Source organism: Nothobranchius furzeri, chromosome 5, assembly GCF_043380555.1.
Source record: "Nothobranchius furzeri strain GRZ-AD chromosome 5, NfurGRZ-RIMD1, whole genome shotgun sequence".
NCBI lineage: Eukaryota > Metazoa > Chordata > Actinopteri > Cyprinodontiformes > Nothobranchiidae > Nothobranchius > Nothobranchius furzeri.
The window spans coordinates 75581245-75595780 of record NC_091745.1 but is presented as its reverse complement, the minus strand read 5'-3'; the positions used below and the strand labels follow the sequence as shown (position 1 = coordinate 75595780).

The 14536-nt window shown below is 42.8% G+C and overlaps 1 protein-coding gene across 1 annotated transcript; it reads right to left on the bottom strand.

The window, feature by feature from the left end:
• Window positions 1-7161: 7161 nt before the first annotated feature.
• On the bottom strand, window positions 7162-13519 carry LOC107379670 (zinc finger protein 436). Its single transcript, XM_015950523.3, has 3 exons — window positions 13397-13519; window positions 12731-13201; window positions 7162-8896 (listed from the first exon to the last, which is right to left on the bottom strand). Exons 2-3 carry the CDS (start codon window positions 13158-13160, stop codon window positions 7512-7514), a joined length of 1815 nt encoding a protein of 604 aa, XP_015806009.3. The 5' UTR covers window positions 13161-13201; window positions 13397-13519; the 3' UTR covers window positions 7162-7511.
• Window positions 13520-14536: the final 1017 nt, after the last annotated feature.

Below are 14536 nucleotides of genomic sequence, written 5' to 3'. Positions count from 1 at the left end.
ACTGAGTCAGAGACAAATTAATCAGGCGCTTCTTTAGTCTAATAGAAAATGTTTCATTTGGAGATAATCTAATTTGAAAGTAAGAAAAAAATGGCATTAATGACTGATTAATCGACACTAAATGGTAATGAATTCAGTTTTACATCTAAATAAAAAACCTAAAATAAATTTCCTTGCACATATTATTTTTCTACGTTTTGATTTGACGAGTTGAAGTAAAAATAAAAAAGACTTTTTTATATTTTAATAAATTCTGGATTGTTTTATTTTTATGATCAATGAATTTAGGTATATTTTTGGTTTTTCTAAACAATTTCTAAAAAGGTTATCCACAAAACCAAAATGATAAAATAATTTCATTGAATTTGCTAACAAACTGTTCCTCACAAACAGCTAAACCCACTTAAAAGCTGGCTAGCTTATTTAATGTTGTATTTTTTTTCTACTGCCTGCTTTTGGCACTGTGACCTCAAAATTTAAAGAGTAGAAAAAATGAAAGCCGTTTTTTGGTAATAAGCATCATCTCTGGAGCATTTCCTTTAAAGTGCACATTCAAGGTCAAAAAGACAACAAGTGTGAGTTAGACATTCAGACCGCAGGGCTGCAAAACTAATATTGCTGTTGAAACAAGATGCTTAAGGCCAGCGATCACAACACAAGATCTCTCGGTGATGAGATATAAAATGACCCTCTATATTTCATCAGCGCTCCCATGTTTGAGCTTTCTCCTCCCCGTGCACATCTGCCATCCTTTATTTATCCTTCAATCATCCAAGAATCTCTCCTTTTTCAGCCCGTTATCTCTTCTTCCCACTCGTTTTACCTGCAACGCTTTCCTTTCTTCCATCTGCTTCCTATTCCTCCCACCTTTCCTCTTCCTTCCCTCCCTCTCACTGTCTTTGTTGGACATTTTTCTCCCTCTTTTCCGTGTCCCTCCACTCCTGCCTCTGCACCCTCTTTTCCCCCTCTTTCCCCTGTGATGAATGAGTCTGTCTGCTGGGTGCAGTTCATATTTACTGAGCAGGGGAGCCCTCACTGTCAGTCTCTCTTACCCTCCACATCTCTATTCCTCCACTAAAGAGACAGACGGAGCAAGAGGTTGCGGCGGGATAAGAGGAGGAGGGAGGTCGTGGCCGAGAGAGATCCACTCTGGCAGTCATCGCGATTGCAGCCGGCTCGGTGTGGATCAGGTCCAAACCGGCTGGTTTTCTCAGAGATGGCTGAGGGGGGGGAGAGAGATCGTCCTCACCTCTTCACCAACCTGTCAATGCGATGATGCTAATCGGGGAATAAACAGCGTCTTTCCCTCCTTTTATGTTCAACTTGGCAGCCCACGCTCAGCACTGAATGCAACACAATTTAATAGCATTTTCTCTCTCCCTCCTTTTGTGTGAGCCATGCTTTTAGGCACATTTGGGCTTGAGAGGGAGAGAAATAAGCCGTAGCTAAGCTAAGGCCCAAAAAAGAAGAAAAAAAAAAACTGTTTCATCTACGCCCACACACACACCAGTGTGTAGCGGTGAGTCAAACGGCGTGCACTGACCCGTGTGCTGACCCCCCTCGTGAATGAGAATGGTGGATGTGGGCCTGCAGGAGCCCAAAGGGACAGGGCAAGAGCCGCCGCAAAAGCCCCGCAGAGCCGCCATCTCTTCCCACACGCTGACCTCAGAGGCCAGCCAACACCAAAACCGCTGCAGCGTGACGACACCGGTGACACCCGGGGGCCGGCGTGCACAATGTGTTCCTCTGCCAAATTGACAAAATATAGAGCGTAAATACAAGGAAAATTGGGTGGCTCAAATGACATCGCAAAGAGAAAATCCTCTCAACTGGACTTTTATAAGATTCAAGACGAGGTAATTTAATTCTCAGGCTGCAGAACAAAACACGAGCAGCTGTCTGTCAAAGGGAGCAAATAGAAAAAAACAAAACAAAAACAACTGCCGTTCTGCTAGGAAGGCTAAATAAATGTAAGGTTTTGATTTGCTGACGATTTGTAGAAAGGTCTTAACCAATGTGGCGCACCTATATCTGCAGAGATGAAGCATATTGCCGCTCATATACTGTAGCCATGTGTCACGTTGGAGGATGGAGAATGAAATCGAGGGAAAACAAAAAGAGAACACTGAGGGAAGGAAAGCATCGCACCGTAATCATCTGATTATTAGGGAAAATTGGACACGGGATAGGTGAAAATTGGATATGGGGAAGATTTCTGAGGAGCCTGAATGCATCAAATGTGGAAGCAATGACCGATATCAAAACGGATGGAAACAAATGCAGGCCCCGTGTGGATAAATAACTGCTGCAAAACATCCTAAAAGCTGAAGAATGAGAGGGTCAGAGGTCGTGGACTGGAAGCACTGTTAGCTGGAACAGCACTGTTCATGAGGGTGGAGGTATAATGCTGGCTCCCCAAAAGTATTTTCAACTTCCAGTGAGACGAGACTCGTTCTGTACCACAGCTCCAACTTCCGAGTTAGACTATTCCCCGAAGCATCCGTCCACAGCTATCCATTTCCCCCTGGTGCCTCAAGAGAGGAACTACTGCTCCGATCAGGAATCAGACGACTTTAGAGCCGACGCAGGCCTAAAACTGTGACGCATCCGGTTACGAGACAAGAGACCCGCACAGAAAAGATAAAGCTTTATTCGTCAGGATGCATTCTCAGCCACCCTTCGAGTCCGCGTGCAGCCGCACTTTCCCCACCTCCTCATCTCTCCATCATGTTTGTCCCTCTGCCTGCCAGGCCTCCGGAACGCTCCAAAAATGGCTTCTTGTGCAATCTATCTCAATTTTCCAAATCTATTAACTTTCTTTGTGTGGCCTGCCTCTCCCCAAGCCCGATCTTTAAAAACCATGGTTGTTCAACAATTATGATGACTGCAACAGGGGGAATTAGAGAATCCAGCCATTCATCTCTCTGCCCCTCCTCCACACAGACATGACGCGGCTAAATGAAAAATGGACACACTTTAAGAAGTATTGATTCCAGCTTTAAACAAAGGTACAGTCAATTTTATTTACTCCTAAATACATCTTTGTTATCTGTGCAGGAGTCGTAGTTACTGCTCTGTCCCTGTAATTGCGGACATAAAAATAATAGACCAATTCCCACTGAATTGACCGAGACCGGTTTGGTTGTGGGCCTTGTCTAAGTGATGCATATGGTTGGTGTGTGTGTGTGTGTGTGTGTGTGTGTGTGTGTGTGTGTGTGTGTAAATGTTAGCAGGATTTTCCTCTCATGACTGCCCCACTGAAGGAAAGATATATAATCCAATTCAAAGAGAAAACAAAGTTTACACTCGATGGAAAAAAAAAAAGAAAAATACAAACAAACAAACAAAAAAAAACAACATTTTAAATTATTAAACAGCAAAAGCAATTTGTCATCTCACTCATTCATTCATTCTATACCCCAACCGACTCACTTTCAGGCTGTTTTCATACAGGAGAATTGGAAAGTGTTTTGTGGAATATTGCATTTGCCTCAGTTTATTTATTTATTTGGAAAAAACATTTTTTTATTATTATTTAATTTCTGTTTGTGCATGAAAAGTGGCTTTTAAACAGCCATTCCTGATATTTTTATTATATTTTTGCAGACAAAGCGTGTGCAAAATGTATTTGTTTTAAAATATTTTCAGTTTTTAGAAAACTATTAAAAGAAAATCAGTGGCGGTCAAAACAAGTTATTGAGTTTCAGATATTTGTACCAAATTAATGTTTTATAACAAACACACACACACACACACACACACACACACACACACACACACACACACACACACACACACACACACACACACACACAGTTATTGTCAGTTGTTTGACAATGTTTAAAAATAATGCAAAAAAATAATAAAACTCTGTATTCAGAAAAAAACTCAATGATAATTATCTTCTGCTGGATAATTAAAATGCACGTTTGTCCTTTATTTATTTAGTCAAAATATTATTAGAATTTATATAAAATTTTCATCTTAGGCAGAAAAGAATTTGCCACGAAAACTTTTAAACAATCTGCTGCTAATAAGAGACAGAAATTAGCCTCTTTTCTAAAGAAGCTGTGCCTCAGAAGTAGAGGTCGAACGATATTGTTTTTTTTCTATTGCCGGTACCGATGCTGACGCGGTCAGCCGATGGCCGATATATACTGCCGATTTTTATTGGCCAGTTTAAAAGGCCAATGTCTAAACGTTTTCCACCTTATCTTCACTCTAAAATGTCACTAATAACATAAAAACAAACTAATCAGCTGATGCAAAAGATTTCTGAAGCTGAATCAGTTTTGAACTCTGAATTTAAAGAGCAAGTCACTCCTATCAGATTCTTACTCAACTCCCACTTCCTATTTGAAATATGCAACAAATGCTGTTGCCAAGCAGATCGAGAGGGCGGAGCCTCTAACAAATACACACACACAGGCTCACAACGACATTGTGACATCATATGGTACCAGCTAACGTTCTTGGGCACCTCTTAGCCAATAGCGATGGCAGATTTAAATTCAAATGCAGTGCAGAGTTTTTACCTGACAACGGTACAACACTGACAGTTTTAGGCAGAAAATTAAAATTTTGACTAAAATGCACTAAAGTGCAAAACTATTGACTACACGTGTCTGCAGCACGATTAGACACGCATTTATATAGTTTATCATCAGGAAAAAAAGTTGATTTGGGGGTGACTTGCTCTTTAACCAACTGTTAAATCTTAACTTTGTACACTGCTCAGTGTTAACACCTGAATAAAGTTCAATTAGAGTATTTATTATGCAGATGTTATTAGTAAACATAAGAAAAACATTCAAATTAAATCAACAGCACTGAGGTGCCTTAGTATGCGCCTGACTCTAAATCGGCTTTATTAAGGACAAATATTGGCCGATGTATACAAAACGGTAAATATCGTCCGGCTTATATATCGGTCTCCCCCTTCTCAGGAAACTTTCAGTTTTTAAAACGCAACAGTAAATATAAGATTTCACCTTTTCGCCGTCACTCGCTGCTCTGCAAAGAAGCTTGCACTATAAATTGTGCGTGCACCCTTTGCACCTACGCTGCCAACGTGGTTTGCATCTAAATTAATTAATTAACGAAACACTCTTCAGAGCTCCTGCTTGAAGATATTACCTTACAAGTTGTTGCAGCAGTCAGCAGGTCCTCAGGAGCAGAAACATGGGCTGTGATGCCACGGGTATGCAAGTACCCTATAAAAGTAAGAGCAAGTATCAAATGTGACTGGTGTTGTATATTTACTCCTTTGTTTTAATAAAATGCTTGTTTATACGTTATTAAAATCCTTCGTTATTTGTATTATAAATACACATGTGCACAATTAACTTATTCAGTTATTTGTGACTCTTTGAAGTGAAAAGCAGGTTTAAAAAGAAGAAAACTACAGTTTGGTGTACAGGTATCATCTTTTTGCTACTTTTTAAAATAACACTACCTAAAAACACGGTTCTGTGCCATTCTTAAAGCCTAAATATGCAAGAACTGCAAAAACAGATTACACAGTGGAGATGCACCAAATTTGGGTTCTGGCGGCCAACAGATAACCTATTTTTGTACAACACTGACCCATCAGTAGTGACAATTACTGCACTTTAAAAAACATATTTAGAATTAGAACTTAGCACATATTAGGGAAAAATGGCTAATTTCCTTAATTGCTCCTTGTGTAATGGTAAATACTAGACAGAAAAAAGATTTCGTCTGATCATAACAAAATTGTCCCGATTTCGATCTCAAGCTGATTTTGGTGCATCTGTGCAGATTTTGGTTGTGGTTACTTACCACGTTGCTGTGGAAACGCATTCAGTGGCCCCACTGGGTCAGCGGCACCTAAACGCTCGTGCATGTGGAGAGAAGAGGTGGCGTTTCATTGCTCACTGCCAGGGGCACCTCCAGAAAATGTTGATAGGGGTGGCCAGATGGGAACAAAGAAATTTTTGGGGTGCACACCAAATTGGTTCTTGTGGTGACTCTGGGAGAGTTTAGCCTGTGGTGATGTATTGCATTGCTCCTTTAGTCGTTTTCATTAAGAACACAGTACATATCCAAAACATTTAACTTAAAATTTACAAACACAAACATTTCAGAAAAATAAGTTTTAGCTATTTAAAATGGTATGTCAATTTAAAAATATATATATATTTTTTAGTTTAGTTCACCTGTTGCTGTGTTCACCAAAAAACTAGAGATAAACATGTTTTTAAATGGTGAGCAGCAGAAACATATGTATTTTTTAATTTTCTGATTGTTTCTTTATTCATTAAGTGTATTGATTTTATTTTGTTTTACAACTGTGTCTTGAATAGATAAGATCAGTTTATGGTTTGAGTGAACATTAATATGATTTATTAACACTGGCTTTTGCTGGGGGGGCAGCAACTTTCTAGGTGTGGCCATGGCCACCCCTTGGGGGCGCCATTGCTCACTGCTTCAAACAGCAGAGCCAGCTCTGAACCATTCGTTTGACCCGTGCACCCCCCCCCCCCCCCCAATTAAATCATCAAGCTGGGCCACTGTCACGCACGCACACACACACACACTACCATTTCCTGATCTAGCCACTGACAGAAAACAGACGGTTAAACACTCGGGTCAGTAAAGCCTGTCAAATGTACATCACGTTGCTAAACAAGCATTCATGAACTCGACCATCTTGACTCACAACAGGAAGGTTGTTGTTGGTTTAGCATCCAGGAGAGAGCTGAGCGCGTCTCAGCTAGTAGAAGCTAACTGTTAGCATTAGCACATCCACAAAGTGGCAGAACTCCTTCAGGCTTGTGTTATTTGTGGAGATAAAACATCAACGTTGCAAAGTAAACAAAGTCAGTGGTAGAGTCGTGTTTCTGTTAGCCAATAAGATGTGAGATGTCAGAACACTAAGAAATAAAGACTCCAAATTCTGCCGCCTTTTGTTCCCTCTGTTCTGGCTCACTTCTGGACCCCCCCCCCCCCCCCCCCCCCACACACACACACACACACACACACAAACAACAGCCTTAATTTAAACTAGAGACCACTTGGTCTTCAAATGTAGGAGAACGTTCTGCAGCTGTCCAAGTTTCAGTAGATTTATGCACCGATGCCCCCAACAATTCCGGCTTCTCAGCAGACTGAGCCTAAAGCACAATCACACAAAGTCCATGCGTTTATCACACAATTTATTTGTTTTACAGATAACTCAGCTATGTAAAACACTGCATTTGTACGTCCTTAATGACCTCGATTTCATAGCTTATCTCCAGGCCTTCATCAAAATAGTGTTTTCTGAGACAGCTTAGAACGATACTGAATAAAAACACGCAGCTGTGCAAACTGTTACATGCATTTTATCGTTAGCGACTTCATTTCTAGATTTCATTTAAATCTGTCATCTTTAGTGTTTTACAAAGTGTTCATAAATAGTAAAAGACGAGTTTACTAGTCTGTTAGCCAGGCTGTACAGCTGACACAATTTATACTTTAAATAATGCATATTTCATGTACAGATAAGCTCAGCGACATTTAGCAACGTGTCCAGAGAGATGGTGAGAGCGCGCGAACCTGCGGAGGCAGTTGGGGCAAGAGTACGGTTTTTCCCCCGTGTGGGTCAGCATGTGCGTTTTCAGATGGCCAGACAAGCGAAAGCATTTTCCACATTCTGGGCAGGTGTAAGGCCGCAGGTTAGTGTGACTCCTCCTGTGCTTGCCCAGATCGCCGGAGGAGGTGTAACAGCGGTGGCACTCTGGACATTCATAAGGCTTCTCCCCAGAGTGGATCCTCTTGTGTTTGACCAAATCTCCGGACTGAGTGAAGCTCTTATCGCAGTCGGTGCATTTGTACGGTCTCTCGCCGGAGTGGATGCGTTGGTGATTGCGCAGATGAGCGAGGCGAATGAACCTGCTGCCGCACACGGTGCAGTGGTAAGGCCTTTCTCCGGTGTGCGTCCGTAAGTGGACTTTCAAAGCACCCAGATCTCTAATTTCCAGCCCACACTCCCCACACTTGTGAGCTTTCTCGTTGTTGTGAAGTTTGGCGTGAACCCTCAGGTTCCTCCGAGTGTTAAAGCTCTTCCCACACACGTTGCAATTGAACGGCCTTTCGCTTGAATGAGTCCGGATATGAAGATCCAGACTTGACTTGAACCCAAACTCCTTTCCGCATTCGGGACAAGAGTATTCCTTCTTACCGGAGTGCGTAGTTAAGTGGGACTTGAGGTGGTGTGACCTTATAAAGGCCTTGCCACACACCTCGCATTTGAACGGTTTCTCTCCTACGTGTATTTTCATGTGCTGCCGCCAACTGCTGCGCTCCCCAAACCTCCTGCCACAATCCTTACAGAGAAACGGCCGGTCGCCTGTGTGGGTGCGCATGTGATCCTCCAGGCTTTGAGGTGTGCGGAGCTTCTTGCCGCACTCCGAGCACTGCACACCCGTGTCCAAGCAGATCGGCCTATCCTCAGGTTCGGTGTTGTCTGGTTCGTGACACAGATGACGACCCTGACCCCAGGTGGCTTTGAAACTCTTCCCACAGTCCGCACAACTGAGATGCCCTCCTTTAGTATTCACAGACATGTTGTGCCAGCGCTGGCAATGGTTCTTCAGATTTTTCAGATACTGGAAGCTACGTGCGCATGTTGGGCATGGGTGGAGCCTGCGAGGTGGGGCAGAGGGGTGGATTTCACGCATGTGGATGCCAAGGTGAGCTTTGCACTTGAAGGTGCTGCCGCAGATGGAGCAGACGTGTTTGTGGTTGAAGTTTAGTGTGTGGTTTGGGAGGCTTTTTGTCAGGTTATCGAGATACTCTTTCTGATGGACCCACTTCACGTGTTTCTCCAAGTAGTCCGTGTTAGTAAAGGAGACAGTGCAGTGAGGACATGGGAAAAACTCAGATGATGAGTCTAAGTAAGAGAAAGGAAAAGAAAGCAAAATGCATTAACAAACTTGGCTTTTTACTCCTTAGAAATGTTCAGAACTCTTCATGCAATCAGAAAAATGCCGATTTTATTCAATTTGCAAATATTTTAAAAATCTCGGGACTTTATGAAAGTTTGCAATTTTTAGAAATCGTACAAAAACAGACTGGAGACTGAATTAGCTAAAAGCTAATAAAGAACTGTTGAATTATGTTCATCTTTAACAATGTTTTCACATCATCCTTGTAAGAATAAGGATTTGAAAGATACATGAGGTCAGTAAACTTGTAAAAAACACACATTAAACACAATATCCAGCTTACACAGCTGGGTATTTGACATGCTAATCTAAGCTTATCCAACTAATAGTTTATTTTCAGAACATTCTGTGAGTTTTATCTATAAGTGATGTTGTCTGATTTATTAATAATAATAATAATAATAATAATGCATTGAACTTATATAGCGCTTTTCAAGACACCCAAAGACGCTTTCACACACTCTCACATTCACACACTGCTAGTGATGGTAGGCTACTTGTAGCCACAGCTGCCCTGGGGAGGTCTGACAGAGGCGAGGCTGCCATTTGGCCCCTCTGACCACCACTAACACAGGCAAGTTGGGTGAAGTGTCTTGCCCAAGGACACAACAGCAGGATACCCCTGGCGGGAGCTGGAATCGGACCCATGACCCTCCGATCATGAGGCAACCCGCTCTACCACCTGAGCTACTGCTGCCCCCGATTTCACCATAAACATGTGCAAATCAGCATTAAGTCACAAAACTAGATAGATTTTGAGCTAGGTGCTGAAAGAAACACGACGCTGAGCTGCAGGAGATTTTTATAACAGCATTCTGAGAGCAGGCATGCCTGAAGTGCAGCCCAGGGGCCATTTAGAGCCCTCGGAGTGATTCGGTGTGACCTTGATTGTATTTCTTAAATGGTAGAAATCTGTCTCTCCAGCAGGATGTTGATGTAAATATTTTTGATGCTCATATTTTTACTATTATGTCTATTTTGAACTTGTTTTGAGGAGTTCACATGGGGGGAAACAAATCCATGTAGAATTTTCATGTTTAAATTGGGGAACCAATAACATATTTGTGGCTCTTGAGGACTTTAACTTTACAATTTTGGCCCCCCGCCTTGAAGCGTTGGGACCCTGTGCTAGATCCGTCACCATTCCGGTCTCAGAAAACTGCATGAACATCCACTTGTGGTGCTGACTTCTGTTACGACCCGTTGAACAACAAGCCATGAGACACATGACACCACAGATATGCCAGAATTATCTTTGCTGACTTCTGTTAAGTATTTAACAGTCGCCCACCACAAAGCTCTCGCTGCTCAAACTTAAAACCTCTCTCTCCAACTGAATTTTGGACTTACTGACAAAAAGTCAACAGAAAGAATGTGTCAGCAGTAAGATTTCCCCGCTCCATTAAACTGAGCCCAGGGGCCCCTCAAGTATGTGTGCTTGGTGCTTTGTCCTTTACGACGCTGATGTGACTTTCGATGAAGACAGAAGTTTGATAGGACTAAACAGACAAAGACTTTTAAAAGGTTTAACACCTTCCAGCCCACACGGCACATCAGTGTCTCTTAACTGTAAAGGTCGCAAAGGCTCTAAACATGACCTATTCAACTTTGGTCCTTGAGGGCCACTGCTCAGCATGTTTTAGCTGGTCCTAGCTGAGTGTTTCACAATCTGCTCAGTTACTGGGAGTTTCACACACAACCATTTCTAGGCTTTACAAAGAATGGTGTGAAAGGGGAGAAACATCCAGTATGCGGCAGTCCTGTGGGCGAAAACGCCTTGTTGATGCTAGAGGTCAGAGGAGAATGGGCCGACTGATTCAAGCTGATAGAAGAGCAGCTTTGACTGAAATAAGCACTCGTTACAACCGAGGAATGCAGCAAAGCATTTGTGAAGCCACAACACGCACAACCTTGAGGTGGTTGGGCTACAGCAGCAGAAGACCCCACCGGGTACCACTCATCTCCACTACAAATAGGAAAAAGAGGCTACAATTTGCACCAGCTCACCAAAACTGGACAGTTGAAGACTAAAAAATGTAGCCCGGTCTGATGAGTCTCAATTTCTGTTGGGACATTCAAATGGTAGTCAGAATTTGGCGTAAACAGCAGTGGCGGATTTAGCAATTTGGGGGCCCAAGGCAAACACAGACATGGGGCCCCCTTACACTAAATTTTCGACAATTTATCTTTAACTGGATTTGCTAAACTCTCCCCTCTTCTGACACGAGTTATTTTCACTTTTTATTAGTCCTCCTCTTTTTTCCTGGCTTTCTTCTTCCTGTCAGCGCTCCTGTGGTTTTGCCTTTCTTTTTTTTTCTTCTATTTTCCATTTTGATCTCTGTTTTCCTCCCTTTAAACATTTTCCTTTGTCTTTCCTTTTCTGCATCATTTTGATGTTTACATAGAAAAACGACGTCACTTTTGGGAGTAAAGATAAAAGATGTTTTAAAGCAAGCTGCTTCTCTCTCTTATTGGAGCCACTAGGATAACTCCATTTCATGCTTGATGTTTTGACTACTGCTCCGAGTTTGTTATAAACGCTCCCGCCTCTCTTCTTCTTCTGCTTTTGTGGCAGTGTGAGCGTCCTGTCAGTGTTGATCATGCGCCCTGGCTACTTGGCCAAGGGGATGTCCCTTTGGCTGACTGGTAAGCGCGCATGACTCTCACCCAGGAGTCAGGGGATCGAATCCCGCCTGGGCCCTCGTTTATCCACCTTGCCACACTTTCTCTTCTTCTTATTTGTGGTCTTATGACACTTGGCAAAAAACAATTTGGTGAATTACCACCACCAACGATTGGAGTGGAATGACTACCAATCACTTCCTGTTTGTGCATCAGCGTCTTAAAGAAATAGTCCATTGTGGCATTAACAGAGGGGGTGCCAGCAGTCAGGGCTAGGGGACCCCCAACATAAGGGGGCCCCAGATGGCCCCCGACCTATGCCTAATGATAAAACCGCCACTGGTAAACAGAATGAGAACATGGATCCATCATGCCTTGTTACCACTGTGCAGGCTGGTGGTGGTGGTGTTATGGTGTGGGGGATGTTTACTTGGCACACTTTAGGCCCCTTAGTCCCACTTGGGCATGGTTGAAATGCCACGGGCTACCTGAGCATTGTTTCTGACCATGTCCATCCCTTCATGACCACCATGTACCCATGCTCTGATGGCTACTTCCAGCAGGATAATGCACCATGTCATAAAGCTCCAATCATTTCTAACTGGTTTCTTGAGCATGACGATGAGTTCACCGTACTACAACGACCCCCACAGCCACCAGATCTCAACCCGATAGAGCATCTTTGGGATGTGGTGGAACGGGAGCTTTGTGCCCTGGATGTGCATCCCACACATCTCCATCAGCTGCAACACGCTATCCTCTCAATGTGGGCCAACATTTTTAAAGAATGCTTTCAGCAGCTTGTTGAATCAACGCCACGTAGAATTAAGGTGGTTCTGAAGGTGAAAGGGGGTCAAACACTGTATTACTAAGGTGTTCCTAATAATCCTTTAGGTGAATGTATTATCCATTGACAATTGCCCTGAATGTAAGAATTTTTTATGCCAAAACAAAGTTTGTCAATCAATGTTGGGCTTCTCTGAATATGCTGGCTGACAAACACATGAGCATGTCAGGCCTGACCATCTGATGTCATCTGCAAAGATTTGTTTTCTTTTTCTTTTTTACAATATCACCACACAGTGAAACGCTATTAGAAAGGTCCAATGTAATCTGATATGAAAAGCATATTGTGTGTGCCGTTTCCTTCTGCATACCTGGGAACACTTCATCCTCATCCTCCTCAAAGTCTTCCTGGCTGTTATCTACATAATCTTCCTCTTCATCAGTCTCCTCTTCACTCTGCATCTCCTCCTTAATCCAGGACTCTGACCCCTCCTTGATATCATCACCTCCATCAGGCTCATACTCCAGAAGATGGTTGGAGACAAACTCGTCTTTTATGTGTTCCTGCAGATTCTGGCAATCAGTAAAAGCGTTAGTGTCCACACAGGGATCCTCGCCGATCTCCTGTGACTGCGGTTCCTCCTTAATTAAAATGTGAAGGTCATCTCCATTGATAGTGTATTCTTCATTATCTACTTCAGAAGATGCACTCTCCTGCTTGAGTAATTCCCATTCTGTTTTAACAGTGATTGTTTCATAGTCTTCCTCTTCTTCCGTTTCTTTGTTACGCTTCGTCTTCATTTTAACACCATCAGGATTTCGTCTCGTTGGCGTTCTGTGATCTAAATAAACACAAAAGATTGTGAAACACAACTGAATCTAAGGTGATGAGCTAGCGTTCTGATTCGGTTCCGATTTGTTCGTTAGCCATCTTGTTAGCATTTTAGCTAAGCAACAGTGAGCAGAGCCACAGTTTACGGCAATTTTCGCAGCGCGTGAGTGTAAAGTTGTTTTCTTATTTAATAAACGATACTTACAGGTGTGACTGAAGCGGTTCGGACCAGGTTCTTTGTAAGGCAACCTTCGGTGGATGCCTACATAATTTTTGCGAGGGGGCAGAGAGAATACAGGAACACAGGAAGAGCCGCAGTGTCCTATTGGTTGTGACTGAACAACTCTGACCAATCAGGTTTTATTTTTACTTCCTGGTGAAATTAAAGTGACAGTTACCTATCTAACCCGTAAAGTTGTAGCCTCTAGTGATGGGAACTCCGGCTCTTTTTAGAGAGCCGGTTCTTTTGGCTCAGCTCACCAAAAAAGAGCCGGTGTTCTGACAAAACGTCCTACTTTGGCAAAACGATAATTTTACGGTGTTTTACATGACACAAACCCTAACCCTAACCCAAAAAATCAAGTATCAACGTCAATAAAAAGTACTAATACTTACTACTTACCTATTTTCCTGCAAATATGACAACGGAGTAGCATTCCCTTTTCGTGTTGTGCGCATGCGCGCACATGCTCGGAAACAACGGGTAGGACGGTTTACGGGGTAGGAGAAATTCCCAGAACACCAGCTCTTTCGGCTCCCAAGTGGCTCCTCAGATTTTCTGTTGCTGTACATTTATAACCAACATAATGCAAAACTATATGTAAAATGATTTACTGATGTAAAAAATGCAATATATTAAATACTTATCATTTCTATGGATTTAATAACTGAACACTTTCAGAAATCTCCACTTTCCGACAGCTGGCACACATTTTTTTCACCGTCTTCGTCACACTCTCCTTCCTCTCGCTCAACTTTGTCTCCCTCCTCATTCCCTCTCCTCTCCCTCCTCCCGCATGTGCTCAGCTGTGTGTCTGCGTCTGGTCCTCCCTCTTTCCCGCCCCTACTGCTCTGTGTGTGGACAGTCTGGACACGCAGTTACACATGATGACCAATCGCCTGTAGCGTTCACGAAGCAAGAGGGGAGGGGGTGAGGGGAGGGGACGGCACCCAATGACGAGCTGACTCCCGTCGTTCACTTCAAAGAACCGTCTCTTAGAGCCGGTTCGTTCACAACCGACACATCACTAGTAGGCTCGATCCCGACTCCTGCTAGCCAGAGTAAAAAAAAAAAGTGTATATATATATATATATATATATATATATATATATATATAAAATAAAG

Coding starts and splice junctions, on each gene's coding strand:
- LOC107379670 (XM_015950523.3), bottom strand. CDS start 13,160: ATGAAGACGAAGCGTAACAAAGAAACGGAAGAAGAGGAAGACTATGAA. Junction 8,897..12,730: donor TGAGGATGAAGTGTTCCCAG/GTATGCAGAAGG, acceptor TCTCTTACTTAG/ACTCATCATCTGAGTTTTTC.